At 35.0% G+C, this 16,570-nt stretch overlaps 1 protein-coding gene across 19 annotated transcripts in view; it reads right to left on the reverse strand.

Annotated features, from left to right (window-relative positions):
- LOC135224319 (uncharacterized) overlaps positions 1–16,570 on the reverse strand; it is a 1,756,683-nt gene that overhangs the window by 59,665 nt on the left and 1,680,448 nt on the right. For all 19 annotated transcript variants that reach the window (XM_064263193.1, XM_064263195.1, XM_064263194.1 and 16 more), the window contains one exon: positions 5,092–5,131. In XM_064263193.1, coding sequence (XP_064119263.1) covers positions 5,092–5,131 — 40 coding nt within the window. The remainder of the gene's footprint in view (positions 1–5,091; positions 5,132–16,570) is intronic.

Raw genomic sequence — 16,570 nt, forward strand, 5'->3', positions numbered from 1 at the left:
TATTGAGAGGAAAAGACTAATCTCCTCTACAGGCTAAGTGAACATTTATATATACTATATGAGGAAATAAAACGTTGTCTAGATGAGATGTTACTTCGAAGTCCTGACATATACTTTTGCGATGAGGATACTAGTGCTAGAGGGAAGGAAGGGGGGAAAGGAAGGATAAACGACGGGGAAGGGGGGTTGTGGGGGAGGTGACAGAGGGAAAGGTTGTTCAGGCGAGGAAGGAAAAGTCCTCCCTCAATGATGACGAGTCCTGAGACCATCATTTTTCTCCTTTAGGTCGGCTTCATAAATCCCTTGATGGACCCACATGATCGATCAGACGTTTACGTGGGGGGAGGGGGGGCACAAGGAATTTGCAGATGTGGTTCACCAACATTATCATCATCATCATCAGGCAAAAGTGAAAAATGATACGACAATCCATTCCTGAACTAGACACGTACAAACAAACAAACACAAACAAACAAACAACACAGATATATATATATATATTCGACCAGCAGGCAAATGATTTATGAAGAATGGGGGGCGGGGACAGGCATGCTGGCGTCAACTCACCACAGAAAAGAGAGAGGGGGGGCATTTAGTAGTGACCCCGCGGTACAGTACACCATCACCAACCGCCATCACCATTATGACACCATCACCATCACCATGATCATCATCACCACCCACAGGCAATAATGGGGGAAGGGGAGGGGGGAAAGTGGTATGGAGTTAGTTCAATTTATCTTTTTTTTTTTAATGATCTCAAGTCACTGTGACTTTTGTTTTGACATTGATGAAGATGAAAAATATTATACATGTATATGATGCAACTATTCATGGTGTCCCCATGAATCTGCATTCTGATCAAGATCTTATCATCTTTCTTTAAATAAAGAAAAAAAAAAGTTCCAATCAAACCCGGCCGTAAAATCAAACAAGCTTCCCAAAGAGCGGGAGAAGATTTAGACCTCTCTTCTTTTTTCTATAATTATAACCACAAAGAAGCTAATTTACATAACTGTGCAATTAAAAGCCTCGACAGTGAGATGTGCAAGAGGTGAGAGCAGAAGATTGCATCTGTGTTACAGGGGTGAAAAAGCAATAAACAATGATTAGTAATGTAATAAAAATGGAAAGAGTTTGAAGCAAGTGTCTGCAAAGTTAGGTCAGTAAATTGTAAACTAATATATACATGTAATTATAACTGGAGATATCTAATAAAGACAAGTATATAAATATAAATCAAGATGTCTATCAGACATACACACACATTTATGAGTGTATATATACGTATATATATATATATATATATATATATATATATATATATATATATATATATATATATATATATATATATATATATATATATATATATATATATATATATATATATATATATATATATATATATATATATATATATATATATATACATATATACATATATATATATATATATATATACTATATATATATATAAATATATATATATATAAATATATATATATATATATTATATATATATATATATATATATATATATATATATATATATATATATATATATATATATATATATATATATATATATATATATTATATATAATATATATATATATATATATATATATATATATATATATATTATATATATAAAGAATGAGTACATAAATTCTGTACAATATATCAATAAATGTGTGTGTCTTCATCTACAGAAGGTATAGCATGTCCAATCTGTATATACATATGCATGTATATAAAAGTACTGTATTCATGTATACAGTACATAGGATACTAAGGCAAAATAACAATGGAATTCAAAATCTAGTAAGCTATTGAAATCCTACAGGGCTAATAGGGTTGTATGCTTTACTGCAACTGCAGGGGTTACAAGGCAGCTAAAAATAGGCAATCAGAGTTTGAATGTGAAAAATATTCCAATACTATGCATAGGGCAGGAGAATAATAATTTTTTTTTTAATATAAAAAATAGGCACTACATCCTCTATGTATATGGGGGCAGGAGGGGGGAGGGTAATTTTTTTTTATTTCGCTAAATTTAGTTCAAATTTTAAAAACTGTTAAGAGTTCTATAAAGGAATGTTAGTGTGTTTGTGTCCTGTAAATGATTTATAAGTTGTATGAAATAGCGCACATTAATTGTAAAAAAAAAAAAAAAATCCAAAAAGGGTTGAATCTGTTGATAATCATATGAGAAATAAACGGAACAAAAATCCATCATTAACGGTAGAAAAATGCAAGGGAAAAAAGGATACAAGAGAGGACAAACGTCCATAGCAAAAATAATAATAAAAAAAAAAATTAATACATCAGTGTCTGTATATAAAACAGTTTATTTATGGATGAATCTTAAGAGTCTCTGGAGTTATCGAAGTGACTCCTTCTAACACCATGAAATTTATAGTATATATTTATATACATAAATATAGTAGAATTAATATATTATATATATATATAATATATATATATATCTAGTATATATTACACTAATATAGTATATATATATAGATATATCAGATATTATTAATATTAATATATATATATATCTAGTATATACTACTAATAGTATAAAGATTAAATATATAATATATTACACATAATATAGTATAATTATTATATTATATATGTATATACAGTATATATATATATAATCTATTATAATTTTTATTTATATATATATATATATATATATATATATATATATATATAATATAAGTTATACATCATAAATATATATCACCAACCTTTTATTTAATCGGCTAAAATAAGCCCCACACCTTCTTTATATTTAAATACAGAAAAAACTAATTAACTACACCACAGCAAATCACTAGAAATTAGCACACACCCACTAATACTACTTTCCAAAAGAAAGTAGCAGCTGTTATTATTTATTCACAAGTTACACATCTGACCACAAAAACACACTCAGAACACTACCTACTTTTAACAGCAATCAAAACTAATTTTTAATGGTAAGCAAACTTTTAATTTTAGACCATTTACAAAAGAAGTATTTATTGTGTGATTTTTTTTCCGCAGCTCAAAAACATCATGAGGCTTTGGAATGTACGAACAGACATGTGTTCTTCCTCCAGAATCCGATTAGTAAATCTTAATATGATTGAGGCTTTGGAATGTACGAACAGACATGTGTTCTTCCTCCAGAATCCGATTAGTAAATCTTAATATGATTTATGTAAAAGTTTTAATAGATAAGGTTCTAATACTACAGAAGGACATTATACTTGTCATTCTGTTAAGCAGTTCTAAGCTGATAGCACTATGTAGCTTGTCAGTGGAAAACATTTTTTTGTTAAAGTTTATTCTGAAAATGCATTTTCAAAACAAGCAACCAATGGAAATTACGTAATAACACAGGCCCTGCACTGTATAATACATGAGCTTAAATGAAAAGAAGAAAAATCTTTTTGTCTTTGATTAAACATAATATACCTGAATTTTCTTAACAGGAGCCTGTGCTGAAAAGTTCACAGCTATATCTAAAAAATATTCACTGTGAAGGGTTATATCATAAAAAGAAACAATAATATATATATATATATATATATATATATATATATATGTATATATATATATATATATATATATATATATATATATATATATATATATGAACGATACTACACTAATTAGTACGTTTTTAGGCTACCTTGACATGTTATAAAAGATGCCTGTCTACTAAACTGTAGTCCCATTGTTTCTTTCAAGGAAGAATTAAAGTATAAAAAGAACTTGTCTGCTCATTTGCATTGTAACTTAAAAAAATGATTATGCTGCTAGTGATAACAGAATAACTTGCCAAGATATGTTTTCCTTTCTGACAAGAACGAAGGCTGACTCCTGAAGTAATTAGTTTAGTTAGTTTAGCGAGTACACAGACATTGACAAAAATGGTTAACGATAGTTTAAGTGTTACCTATCCGATTGGCTTATGACTTTAAACCACCCAGAACGTAGACACATTCCACATCCACACAGAGAAACACAAATTTAATTCCATCTTCATTAACCTGGACTGAGTTCCCTCTTCCCAAAAATCAAAATGACAAAGAGACCTTTGACTCTCAGTTGGATTTTGTTAATTCTTTGATTCAGACACTGATCGTTCCCTAGTGACAGAGTTAATTTCAGCATCATTAAACTTGAATTCGTTTGGAATTCGTACATCAATTTCATACGACGATGAATACTACTATTCTTGGAAATAAAAACAGCGTTCTACTCTTTGCACAGAATGCATGATTATAACTTGTTGATAAGAAAAGTTGGTTAGGAATCCGCTGAAAATGAAAGGTCAGTTCTGATCTAACTCCCACGGCATAGTACTAAAATAGACAATGGATAAAACAAAACAAAAAAACTAAGATCACTCACCAGCAAACTTTCAACATACCAGCGGTAATGACACACACTCATTCAAACAGGACTAAATTACTGTTCGTTACGATTGACACTATCGTCCTATTTATATATACTACGAAATTTCCCTAACCAACAGGACCTGATGAAAGAGAAATAAGGAAAAAGAAATTGTGTCCTACAAAGTAGCTTACAATTATATGAGTGATTTTTGGAATTGTTCTTGTTAGAGTGAGTTTGTATGAAGGATGTGTTGATTGATTGATTATGGAATTTAGGCCTTGAGGACCAAGCGTAAAGGATATGTTAAATGATATTAAAGCCAAAATGTCTGTAGAATGTGTGTTGACAAAAAATAAATAAATAAATAGAAGTAGCAAAGAACAAAAATAAACCGTAAGGATACGCATTGACGCATCAGGGATGTTATTGACAATCAGGATAGAAGTCCAAGAAAACGTAAGATAAATGTAAAATGTGACAGAAAATCTCATGTGGGAAAAAATATCACCTTCAAACATTTTCACGAATTTTCAGGAGAGGAAGTTGTATGGAAGCAGCGCTATTTTGTGTGAAGTGCACAGGTGTCAAATCTCTCTTTAAAAGAAAAAAAATAGTGCTGATTTTTAAATTGTTCTTTAGCAATACGAGTGATCAAATATACACAGAACCTCGGGATTACCTTACCTTCTTTTGAACGACCTTTCTTTTTGTTCGTCTCCTTCTCCTGTAGAAGAACGAAAGAAAAAAGGGTATAGTTAGTTGTGTATCTTCAAGTGTAAGCTCTATATAAATGCCTGTATTTTAATATATGCGTAAAAATGCATACGCATACAAATCAATATTCATAAATATGAATGAATGAATGATATACATTATATATATACATATATATATATATATATATATATATATATATATATATATATCTATATTAATATATCTTAATATATATATATATATATCATATATATAATATATAATATATATATATATTATATATTCCAAAATTACACCACACTTGCATAAAAATTAATTAATTAATCTTAAATCAGATATCAATTATGGGCAAATTTCTACTTGCACAGAACCCACGGTGAAAAAAATACATACTATATAATATATTAGTAAACTGGCTTAAAACTGAAAGCAAAATGGCTTACTTATGCATTTTTTTTTCAGCTACAACAGCAGGAGCCAATGAAGTTGCTTGTTACACCATTATAATTATTATAATTATTGCACCTACAACAACAACAATAAGCAAATACAGCTGCTTGATCAGTTTGCCAGGGAGTTACGCGCAACAATCGTGTATTCGTGGGTATTCCCTTTAGTGGCTAAAAAAAAAAAAAAGTCCTACAATGATGCAAATAATTTTCTTCAACAGAACAGAAACTTATTCGTGCCAAACAGAATGAGAAATGCAATGCTCATTTCACTAATTTGATGTACAAAATGCCTCTCATTCGCTGACAAACCTAATTTATTGGGAGAATATTGGCGATATTTCCATAACCTCAACATTTAATCACAAATCATTTCCCCCATAAAACTACACTGATGTGATCGAGGATCATCTGTATACGATTTATGACCTGCAATATTAATTTTGATTCGGATGACGTCACATTTTTTCCAAAGGCAACTCGCTAACGTTGGCGATTTCTAAATTCCCAGGTACTTGGAATCGTCTATCAATTTTCCATCCAATAAAGTTTATATTAGTTTCAGCCAACTCGGTGACCTACACATCTGGTTATTCAAAATTCATCAGGTAATCGAGGACGCAGTGAAACACAGATTAATATTCCGTAGAAAACTGGTAAAAAAACAGCAGTAATATATGTTCTGTAATAAGGTTGTTAATCGACTATCAATTCGTTCATTTTCCTTTAATCATTTGACGATTTGACTACCTCAATTCCATAAGCCTACTTCCAATACTAGTGCTTGTGAAATCCATGAACATCAAGACAAGACTATATTGCATCAGGCAAGTGCACGTATTGCATACGATTTATATTTTTTTAATGAATATTTTAATGATTTTTTTTAAATGAATAAACGTCACTTCAGACCCTGCGAATAAAAACACTCACATTACCAACATAAGTCTGCATATTATATATTATAGAGGTGCGACGATAAACCAGCGTAAGAAAAAGAAAACACCCTTCCCGATCAGAATTAATGTCCAGAGGTCAGGGGTTGTTATCATAAAATAAGAGAGCTGACATTCAAGCGAGCATTAGCGAGCACTTAGATCTCGAAATAATGATAATCAGGAGGCGGGCAGCGAAAGAATAATGTATTTCACATCAAAGGCATTATATTCAAAGGCAGTATAATTCGTTTATGGAATCATCGCCGACTTGGTCGCCGGTGGGGATATATCCAGTCGCTGATTTTCGTTCCCTTAATCGAGTGATGGAAAATGAATATACTACGTACATCGGAGCGCTGTTGTATCATTCACCGCCTTTATTTCTCCGGTAAGGGATGGCCATATTACTCATTTAATCCCTTACCACTCATCATCTTTCCCTTTGCAGCCATTTCAAGAGGTTAGGTAAACAGTCCCAAGTTACTCCCAATACGAGGACATTGTCAACTCTTAACAATTAAGACGCCAAATCAAAATGACTTTATTGAACTCAAGTGATTTCGGAAGATGAATACAAACTAAAGAAAATAATAGTCACTTATTTTCAAACTAAACCATAAACATAAAATTGTTACACGAATCAGGCAAAATCGTATTAAAATATTTAAGATCATTAGTTTTAGTGAACTATAAGCAGGGCGTTGTCTTTGTAAAGTAGCCTTTCCCAATGGACTGGGTCTTCGGATTTGAAGAATTTTGTTACATTTCAGTACAAGTTTAACGATGAAGCGGTTCATGGCCCCCTAACATTTTTTAAACCCCTAACATTTATTTTTAGGACACCTAACATTTTTAAAAAACCCTAACATTTCTTTTTAGGACCCCTAACATTTTTTAAAACCCCTAACATTTCTTTTTAGGACCCCTAACATTTTTTAAAACCCCTAACATTTCCTTTTAGGCCCCTAACATTTCTTTTAACACACAATTTTCTATTAAGATTTATGTTACCAAGTGGCTAATTTTTATTTTGCCAATGTCAGTAAAGCAATATATCGATCACTAAAGCGCGTCTAACCATGATAGCCCGTAGATCTTCATTAGCCAAACATTTCCTCAAATTTACTCAAGACAAAATCCACCACAATTCAATAAAAACATTACAACTTGATTTAAGCATTCCTCAAAGTGCTTCATACATTACATACACAGTTATCAACATTTTCTTTTATTTATAAATCAATTATATAATCCTTTATTTAACAACTAAAACGTAGATAATTCATCAATATGAAAAAACACACTCAAGAAAAAATGACAAAAAAAAATGTAATATAGCTTAGGTGGAAAGTAACTAGGTACTGTTTGTACTTGTACATGAAACAACGAAAGTTTTTCCAATACCAAACTGCTAGAGCTCATGCACACTTAATATCTATCATTATTAGTGGCAAGTAGTCACGAAAACCTTTTGGGAAATATTCACCACAAACCGGTAATGAAAATATACAAGGTAAAATCATTTCAATATGAAAGCTATGTCATAACACTTATCAACTCCAGTAACCATAAAAAAAAAAAAAATAAGTTGACATGAAGATTTCTCCTAAATACTTTGACGCTTCTATGATTCCCTAGGATTTACAAGCCCAAACAGGCCATGGAAAGCAAGCTTACAGCCCGTGATAAATGCTCAAATGTTCCCCTGTACCATACTCTCAGAAATTTTCAGTCTACTCAGTACAGGGTCAGTCAATTCAATACTTCGCTGAGTTTAGACGGACTTCTAATTTTGACTGTACCAATACAATTTACGGCTTTACAAGTAATCAAAGAGGTTCGTTAACTGTGTGCGCCTGGCGTTCATTTTCTAACTTAAAACCCAATTTTACCTACGGGAAATGGCACATAGTCCCTCTACCTATGTATGTTCTTATGAGTCAAGAGGAAAGACATTACAGAGTAATTGACAAAATTCTGAAAACGTTTGATAACCAGTCAACTTGGACTATCTAAGAACACATTAGTTGTCTGTAAAGTAACTGTGACCAGTTACGAAACCTACATAACTTTTATGAAGTCTATATTTCTTGAACAAAATATTTTTCACTTACGGTATCAAGTATTCGGTACTGAATTGACAAATTGGCAACCATATAAAAAACAATAATATTTTTCCACACTAGCATGATATAATTTGCAATCCAAACATTGTTAGTCGATCTCACTTGTACACAACGCCAACTATTCGACTTTATGATTACTCACTAGTTTCAGTAACTTAAGGTGCGACTTGGTAGTAATTTAGTTAAAACTTTACTGAGAGGCATTGATTCCGAACAGCTCCAGGTTTCGGTATTGAAAAAGTTAGTCTCAATTTACAGGGAACATAAAAAAATATATAAAAAAACCATGAGCATTCACAAAGATTAAAAAATGAACACTTCCTTACAAAGTTTTCAAATGGTTACAACTCAAAGTGCAAATGTACAAACCAATTAAATACCGTATTGACAAACAGATCAAATGGGGATTATGTAAAAAGAACATCACTACTAGAACTTTACGGTGAGAGATATAGTAGATTCACATCAACTGTGCATGTGATGTCTAGGCCCGTTCCTTACGACGCTCCTGATTGGCTGTTGATAAGCCAATCACAGGGCTGGAAACTCTTCTGGGTCTCTCTCGAGAGTTCACATAGCCAGGATGTATGTTCCACCTCTTTTGAAAGACGCATCCTTCAGGAGAGGTGGAATATACATCCTGCCTTTGTGAACACTCTCTCTCGAGAGTGTTTCCAGCCCCGTGATTGGCTTATCAACAGCCAATCAGGAGCGTCGTAAGGGACTGGCCTAGACATCAAAAGCACGGTTGATGTGAATCTACTGTAGTACTTGAAGTCGTGCTAACTGGGAAAAAGGAAAAAACAATTAAAGTTGAGCTCTAGAAAAATATGAGAATTTCACTTTCAGGATTTGAGTAATGAAGGGTCTTTTAGTAATAACAAATTCCCATGGACTTTTTCTCAGGTTTGAACATTAATAAAATAAGAAACTATAAAACTTTGAAAACAAAGTAACTGAAGCTGCCGACAATCAAAGAACAATAATTTTTTTCACCTAAGAACAATAATTTTTTGTCACCAAAGAACGATAATTTCTTTCACCGAAGAACGATAATTGTTTTCACCAAAAAACGATAGTTTTCTCCAAAGAACGATGATTTTGCGTCAACAAAGAACGATGTTTTATTTCACCAAAGGCTGATAATTTTTTTTTTCGCCAAAGACTAATACTTTTTGCCACCAAAAAACGAGAACTTTTGTCACCAAGGAACGATAATTTTTTGTCACCAAGGAACGATAATTTTTTTTTTTTGCCAAAGAACAATAATTTTCTGTCACCAAAGAGCGATAATTTTTTTTATGTCACCAGAGAACGATAATTTTTTTCACAAAAGAACGATATTTTTTTTTCCACCAAAGATAATTTTTTTATTTTTCTTTTTTTATACCAAAGAACGATGATTTACTAGTCTCTCAAGAAAGTCTTGTGGAATGAGGTAACTAGCACCTTGCTCTTCTGCACGCTGTCTACGACCTACAATAGTCGATTAACTACCCAACATAGAATTTACCGCTTCAATCATCAGATGCAACATGGATTCATCAGGAAACCGGTCAATTTTAATTAAAAAACATTCGAACGACTATAAAAAAAAAATCGTGCGGTCCAAATCGACCATTCTATTCTCTTTCAATAAACGGGTGAAAACGGTAATGACTATGAACCGATACATATCAATACAGAATAAATGGCCGAATCAACAAATACAAACGCCAATCGCCAGGAGTTTTAATGGGATTAACCGAAAATGAGCACGTTGGTTTATTCATACAGATACGAGTATATATACACACACTAACACACTATGCATCAAAAATAGAGACTAAATACTGATATTTATTGTTCACTATTTTTATATCATACTTGTACTCTTAACTAATGAGGGATTTACTTTGAATTGTTATGAAGTGTAAATAAACATACATGAGAGAGAGAGAGAGAGAGAGAGAGAGAGAGAGAGAGAGAGAGAGAGAGAGAGAGAGAGAGAGAGGACCCTATAGTCAATGCATGAGAACTTAAAAATGACAAAATTGTGGTAATGAGTTCAAAGTAAAACCAATCTTCGAAATGAAATACAGCGACCTTCATATACCACTGTCATGGTAAGGTACTTAGAGAGAGAGAGAGAGAGAGAGAAGAGAGAGAGAGAGAGAGAGAGAGAGAGAGAGAGAGAGGAGAGGAGAGAGGGAGAGGAGAGAGGAAGGGAGGGGAGAAGAAGGAGGGAGGGAGATAGGAGAAGAGAGCAGAGAGAGAGAGAGAAACAATGCCGTAACACCCAATATAAAAACGATGAGAACGCAATACACGAATCCAAATACAATTGTGGAGATACATCCAGGATACTGAAAATGGGGAAAAAAATTGATAAACTGTTCTAACCACCAACATATCACACTGCTACAACAACCATCCCCTTATTTCATTTCAAAGTCCGTCATTCCTCTTTTTTTTTCTTTCTTTTTTCACGGGTGTTCCACTTCGGAAATCGGGTCTATTATTACCGCCCTACAACGCAAATGGCGCCAGTTTATAGAGCCAGTTTATTGAGCAGATTATAGCCACGCCGGAAAAAAAAGAAAGGGGTCATCATTTGACGAAACGCTTTATATGCGCAAAGCCACGTATCTCAATCAACAATTACGCTCGAAACGAACCGATGAATTGCTTCAACGCCTCGTAAATTAACGACCGGAAACGCACCCGGATCATCATTTGGGTAACGAGTGTGGATTCCCGTTTTAGTGCCTCCATTAACAGAATCTTGTTCCTTTCAAGCGATTAACGGACATTTTTCCAGAGTTTAAAATCTAGTTTCGCTAATTCGGAGCTCGATTTTCTCTTGCTCTTCGGCCATATTCCTTCGGGAATCGCCTAGCACGATTACCCGAAATGATCTGCAAAGCGTGGAATTTATACGAATGAAAAATTGAATTCAGAATCTCGATGAAGTGCGTGCGCCGTGGGGCTGTAATCCCTCTACCTTTAAATGAATCACTATACACCCGTAAACACTTCGACAATGTGTACATTCATCATTAGTGTGTATGCCTGGGATTTTGCAACTAATTATACATAATTGTTGTTACTAATCATACATAATAACCGTGTACTCTAGAAACCATTCTCCCGAATGTCAAGTATCTCTGAACAAAGTCTACAGACACAATCTACAGACTTTGTCTTTGAACTACCTAACTACAGCTGACTGAATTGATTGAATATAGAATGTAGGCCAAATTGATTGATTGATTTATAGGTTTTAGGCATAATGCCAAGCACTGGGGCAACTAAGGCCACTCAGTGCTCAAAAGGAAATTGACGGCGTAAAGATTTGAAAGGTGTAATAGGAAGAAAGCCTCGCAGTTGCACTACGAATTAATTGTTAGGAAAGGGTGGAAAGTAAGATGGAAGAAAGATAACAAAGGAGGTACAGTAAAAAGAATGAAAGTAGTTGCAGATAGGGGCCGAAGGGACGCTGCAAAGAACCTTGAGTAATGCCTAGCACGATCCTCCTTACGGGGGAATTTAGGCCAAAGGCCAAGCACTGGGACCTATAAGGTCATTCAGCGCTCAAACGGAAATTGACTGTAAACAGTTTGAAAGGTGTAACAGGAGGAAAACCTCAGAGCAGTTGCACTATAAATCAATTGTTAGGAGAGGCTGGAAAGTAAGATGGAAGAAAGGGAATATAAAAGGAGGTACAGTAAAAAGAACGAAAGGGGGTTGCTGATTGTCCCCTCCCGTCTGCCACAGAGTAAAGCTCTTCAAGCTCTTCATTTTCTAGAACAAGGGCGACCACCGTTCTCCTTCTGATACGCGGTGGATTCGTTAAAAGCAGGATTTCCTAGTCTTCCTCTTTATCTGGTCGTATCCCTCTCTCTCTCTCTCTCTCTCTCTCTCTCTCTCAGGACTTGTACGAATCACGAACAAATCAAATTCGAGAGACTCTGTCTGCTAAAAAATTTTTTCTTATTTTCGTCTCTACACTTTAGTCCACTTGTTCGGCGATCGTAAAGCCTCCCCTTTATTAAATAACATTATTGAATTGAATTAGGAATTTAGGCCAAAGGCCAAGCACTGCGACCTATGAGGCCATTTAGCGCTGAAATGGAACCTTGACATTAAAAGAGTTGATAGATGTAACAGATGGGAAACCTCAAAGCAGTTGCACCATGAAGTAACTGTCAGGAGAGGGTGGAAAGTAAGATGGAAGATAGAGAATATGCAAGGAGGTACAGCAAAAGGAACGAAACGGGTTGCAGCTAGAGGCCGAAGGCACGTTGCAAAGAACCTTAAGTAATGCCTACAGTACACCTCCACTACCTCCCTTGGGGAAATGACAGTATTGCACTTATCTCAAGGGTCCCTTTGTTTTCTTCTATATTTCGCTGTTCTTATCACGCGCCTATTTCATTCTACATCTTGTCCGCGTTATGCTATTCCTCTTCCAAAATTGCTCTTCGGTTACTCTCGGTAAGCTTAAATAAGTCATATACATTCCAGTCGGAAGCAATTACAGTAGGAATAATAAATCCCTATAATATATGATGCAGGGAAAAATCTGAGAATCTGTTAATACCTGTCAACATCATTCCCGGGTTCCTAGAGGCCGTTTCTTTCGGCTTCATTTGGTCCCATTTATTTGTTAATTATTGGTTATAGTTTAATTGGAATGGCAGACTCTTGGTTTAGCAACTGCTTACGAATAGGAGACTTTTAACGTTAACATATTTATCTAAACAGCTGAAGCTAACATCTAATCTCTTTGTTTAGGTGTACTTTTCTCATCATTATTTAGAAGTCGAAACAGACCATAGAGCAAATATGACGTGAGTAAGAACCACATGTATGTGTTTAATATATAACTGAATAAAGAGTTTAGGCCAAACGTATGGACCTATAAGGTCATTCAGGGCTGGAGGGAAATCGAGAGTAAGTAGGTTTGAAAGGTGTAACAGGAGGAAAAGCTATAGCTGACACTGAAAATTTTAGGGAAAGAAAGAAAATATAAGTGGAGGTACAGTAATGAAATAAAATTGGTTGCAGCCGAGGCCCAAAAGGACGCTGCAAAGAACCTTAAGTAATATCTACTGTGCACCTCACGGCACTAACACCCTACGGGGATTGTCTGTGTGCGTATTTACGTGTGAGAGCGCGCACATCACGTGAGCGATGAAATTCACGGAGTTCCTCGACCCGATGAACTTATAAACCTATATTTTCTTTGATATCGAAGTCCAATTCCAATCTACATCTAAATTGAATTGCACGAGATATTCTATTCGTTCCTTTTTTTTTGCGCTGTGTTTTGAGGAGTAACTTTTATATTTATTCAGGCAACCATGCCTACCTTTCAAGTTTATGAATATTCTAGCTGCCTAAAAACCTGGAGCATCTCTCTCTCTGTCTCTCTGTCAGTGTGCGTATGTTCGAGAAAAACGCACACTTACATGTTGCGTGTGTATATATATATATATATATATATAATAGTATATATATATATATATATATATATATATATATATATTGTAGACGCGTATATATTACTTCCAAAATTGCAGTATATTGGAATATCTATTGCCGGCGATGGAAAAAATAATTTCCCATCTTTATGAATATTGAAATCAAATTTTTTACCAGCACTTCGCGTTTAGTGAATGTGGATGCAAACATTTAACCGATTTCCGTGACTATAAAGATTAAAATATGAAACCAAGAAATAATGGATGGAAACTAGAACTGAAGAGATACAACACATCCTATTGCGGGAACTTCTTTACATACAGGGTAATGTGACACGTGGAATAAACTGCCACCAGAAGTTGTAAACAGCAACAGTGTGGAAGAGTTTAAAAGAAAGCTAGACAAAATCATTAGGACACTGTGAATGCACAGCAAAACCTGCTCCTACAGGTAAGTGAGCACACGATGTCTCCTCGGATGGACTAACAAGTCTCTTGAGACATCCTAATCCTTATAATTCCTTGTAACTATAAGTAGATTTATGGCGCGCACAAAACGACATCACTATCCACACCCAAGGAATTTAAAAAAACCGACGTTTTTATTGCCAAATAATAACGATGCATTTCTAAAAATTTCTTTAGCATTGCCATTTTGCTAATCTAGGTGTATATTTGTATCTGTACAGACCTTTCTGTAACTCCAGCTAAAACGTTCCTGGCTTCAACGCATCAACGCTTAACGCACCTGTTGCAAAATACACCGAGCAAAAAAATAAAAAATAAAATAAAAATCAGCCTGCCGTTGATACTTTTTTTTGTGCAGCAGTTGCTGGTCAAAAGTACATACGTCAGCAATCTGAATACCTAACGTCACCAACTGAAACGCGTATATATATATATGTAACCGATTCCATCACACTAAAAGGGCTGTTTGCACTCATGTCAGATCTGTATCTAGAAAGTGAATGGAGCTCTTGGATTTTTGAATCTCATGTGAGGAACAAATCACACCATTTTAAACAAGTTCTCGACTGCCATGTCCATCGGCAGTAAATGGATCTGACGGTCTGGAAGACTAGTACTACAAAAAACCTGCGGTAAGGTCTCTGTATGGATCCTGGTGTCAAGATTCTTCTCTTCGGTCAGAAAATCCCTCTTGCTATCCTGTGGCTATCACAGTACTACTTCCACTTTAACAACTCTCTCACCGGAGCCGGTCATCCGCGGCACTTTAACAGAGGTCTGCGTAGGACTTAAACATTATTTGAGGCTGTTCACAGGAAGATTAGGTATATTGCTTTTTTCATGCAAGATACAAAATCTAAATATGGCGACCAACAGGGCGATTGTTTAGCGAGTGAAGGGCGGAAGTTTTACTTTCCCGATCAAAATGATCTTTAAATTCTAACTATATATTGACTGTGATTGTCCCTTCGTTGTTAACAAATTGAAACAAATTCGTGTGTCCCCATGCAATAACTCATTTTTTTCTTCGTTCTTTACACTTCACAGAATCTCTCAAGAAATAAAATACACTAACTTGATTACTGAACAGTCGTTGACAAAAAAAATAATTCTGTATTTCTAATCCGCTGATTATGCATTGTCCTGCAAAACTCGTGCAAATAATCGATTCACATTAATACCAATTGATTTTGCGCAAAAGCTGAAAAATACCCCATCTACTCAATCTTTTAACATTCCTTTCCTTCGTATGGGCCCGTCCACGCGGTCGAGCTTTGGTCGACGAACTTTGTCCGATGTGACGTCAGAAGCGGAGAAACAGCGAGAAAAGTCAGAACTTTGCCGTGGTTTCTCCGCTTCTGACGTCACATCGAACAAAGTTGGTCGAGCAAAGCTCGGTCGTGTGGACGGGGCCTAAGGAGCATCAACGGTGAGTGTTCAAATACCGGAAAATAAACATTGCTTGGTGTTCGAACATTTAACAAGCCCTCTCCTTAAGCGCGTCCCTCCTTTTCAAATTGAATTGAATTTAGAATTTAGGCCAAAGGCCAAGCACTAGGAGGTCATTCAGCGCTGAAACGGAAATTGACAGTGAAAAGCTTTGAAAGGTGCAACTGAAGGAAAACATCTGAAGGAAAACATCGCAGTTGCACTATGAATCAGTTGTTAGAAGAGGGTGGAGAGTAGGATGGAAGAAAAGAGAATATGAATAGAGGTACTGCAAGAGGCATGCTGCAAAGAACCTCAAGTAACGCCTACAGTGCACCGCGTGAAGCGCACTCACGGCACTATAGCCGCCCTATGGAGTCCTCCTTTTAAATATTATAGGTTTCGTGACCTGGTGAATGAGGAAAGGAAAGGTCCTCCCTTCTGAAACTATCAATTATTTTGAAAGCAGTTTTCTCACACACTGACGACAATCCCGCCATGTAGAAGATTGCCATGATGTTCAGCCGCAGAATCCACCCACGACGTGGCTCGGACAGACGCCGATGGGCGCG

This window comes from Macrobrachium nipponense, chromosome 12, assembly GCF_015104395.2.
Source record: "Macrobrachium nipponense isolate FS-2020 chromosome 12, ASM1510439v2, whole genome shotgun sequence".
NCBI classification, from domain to species: domain Eukaryota; kingdom Metazoa; phylum Arthropoda; class Malacostraca; order Decapoda; family Palaemonidae; genus Macrobrachium; species Macrobrachium nipponense.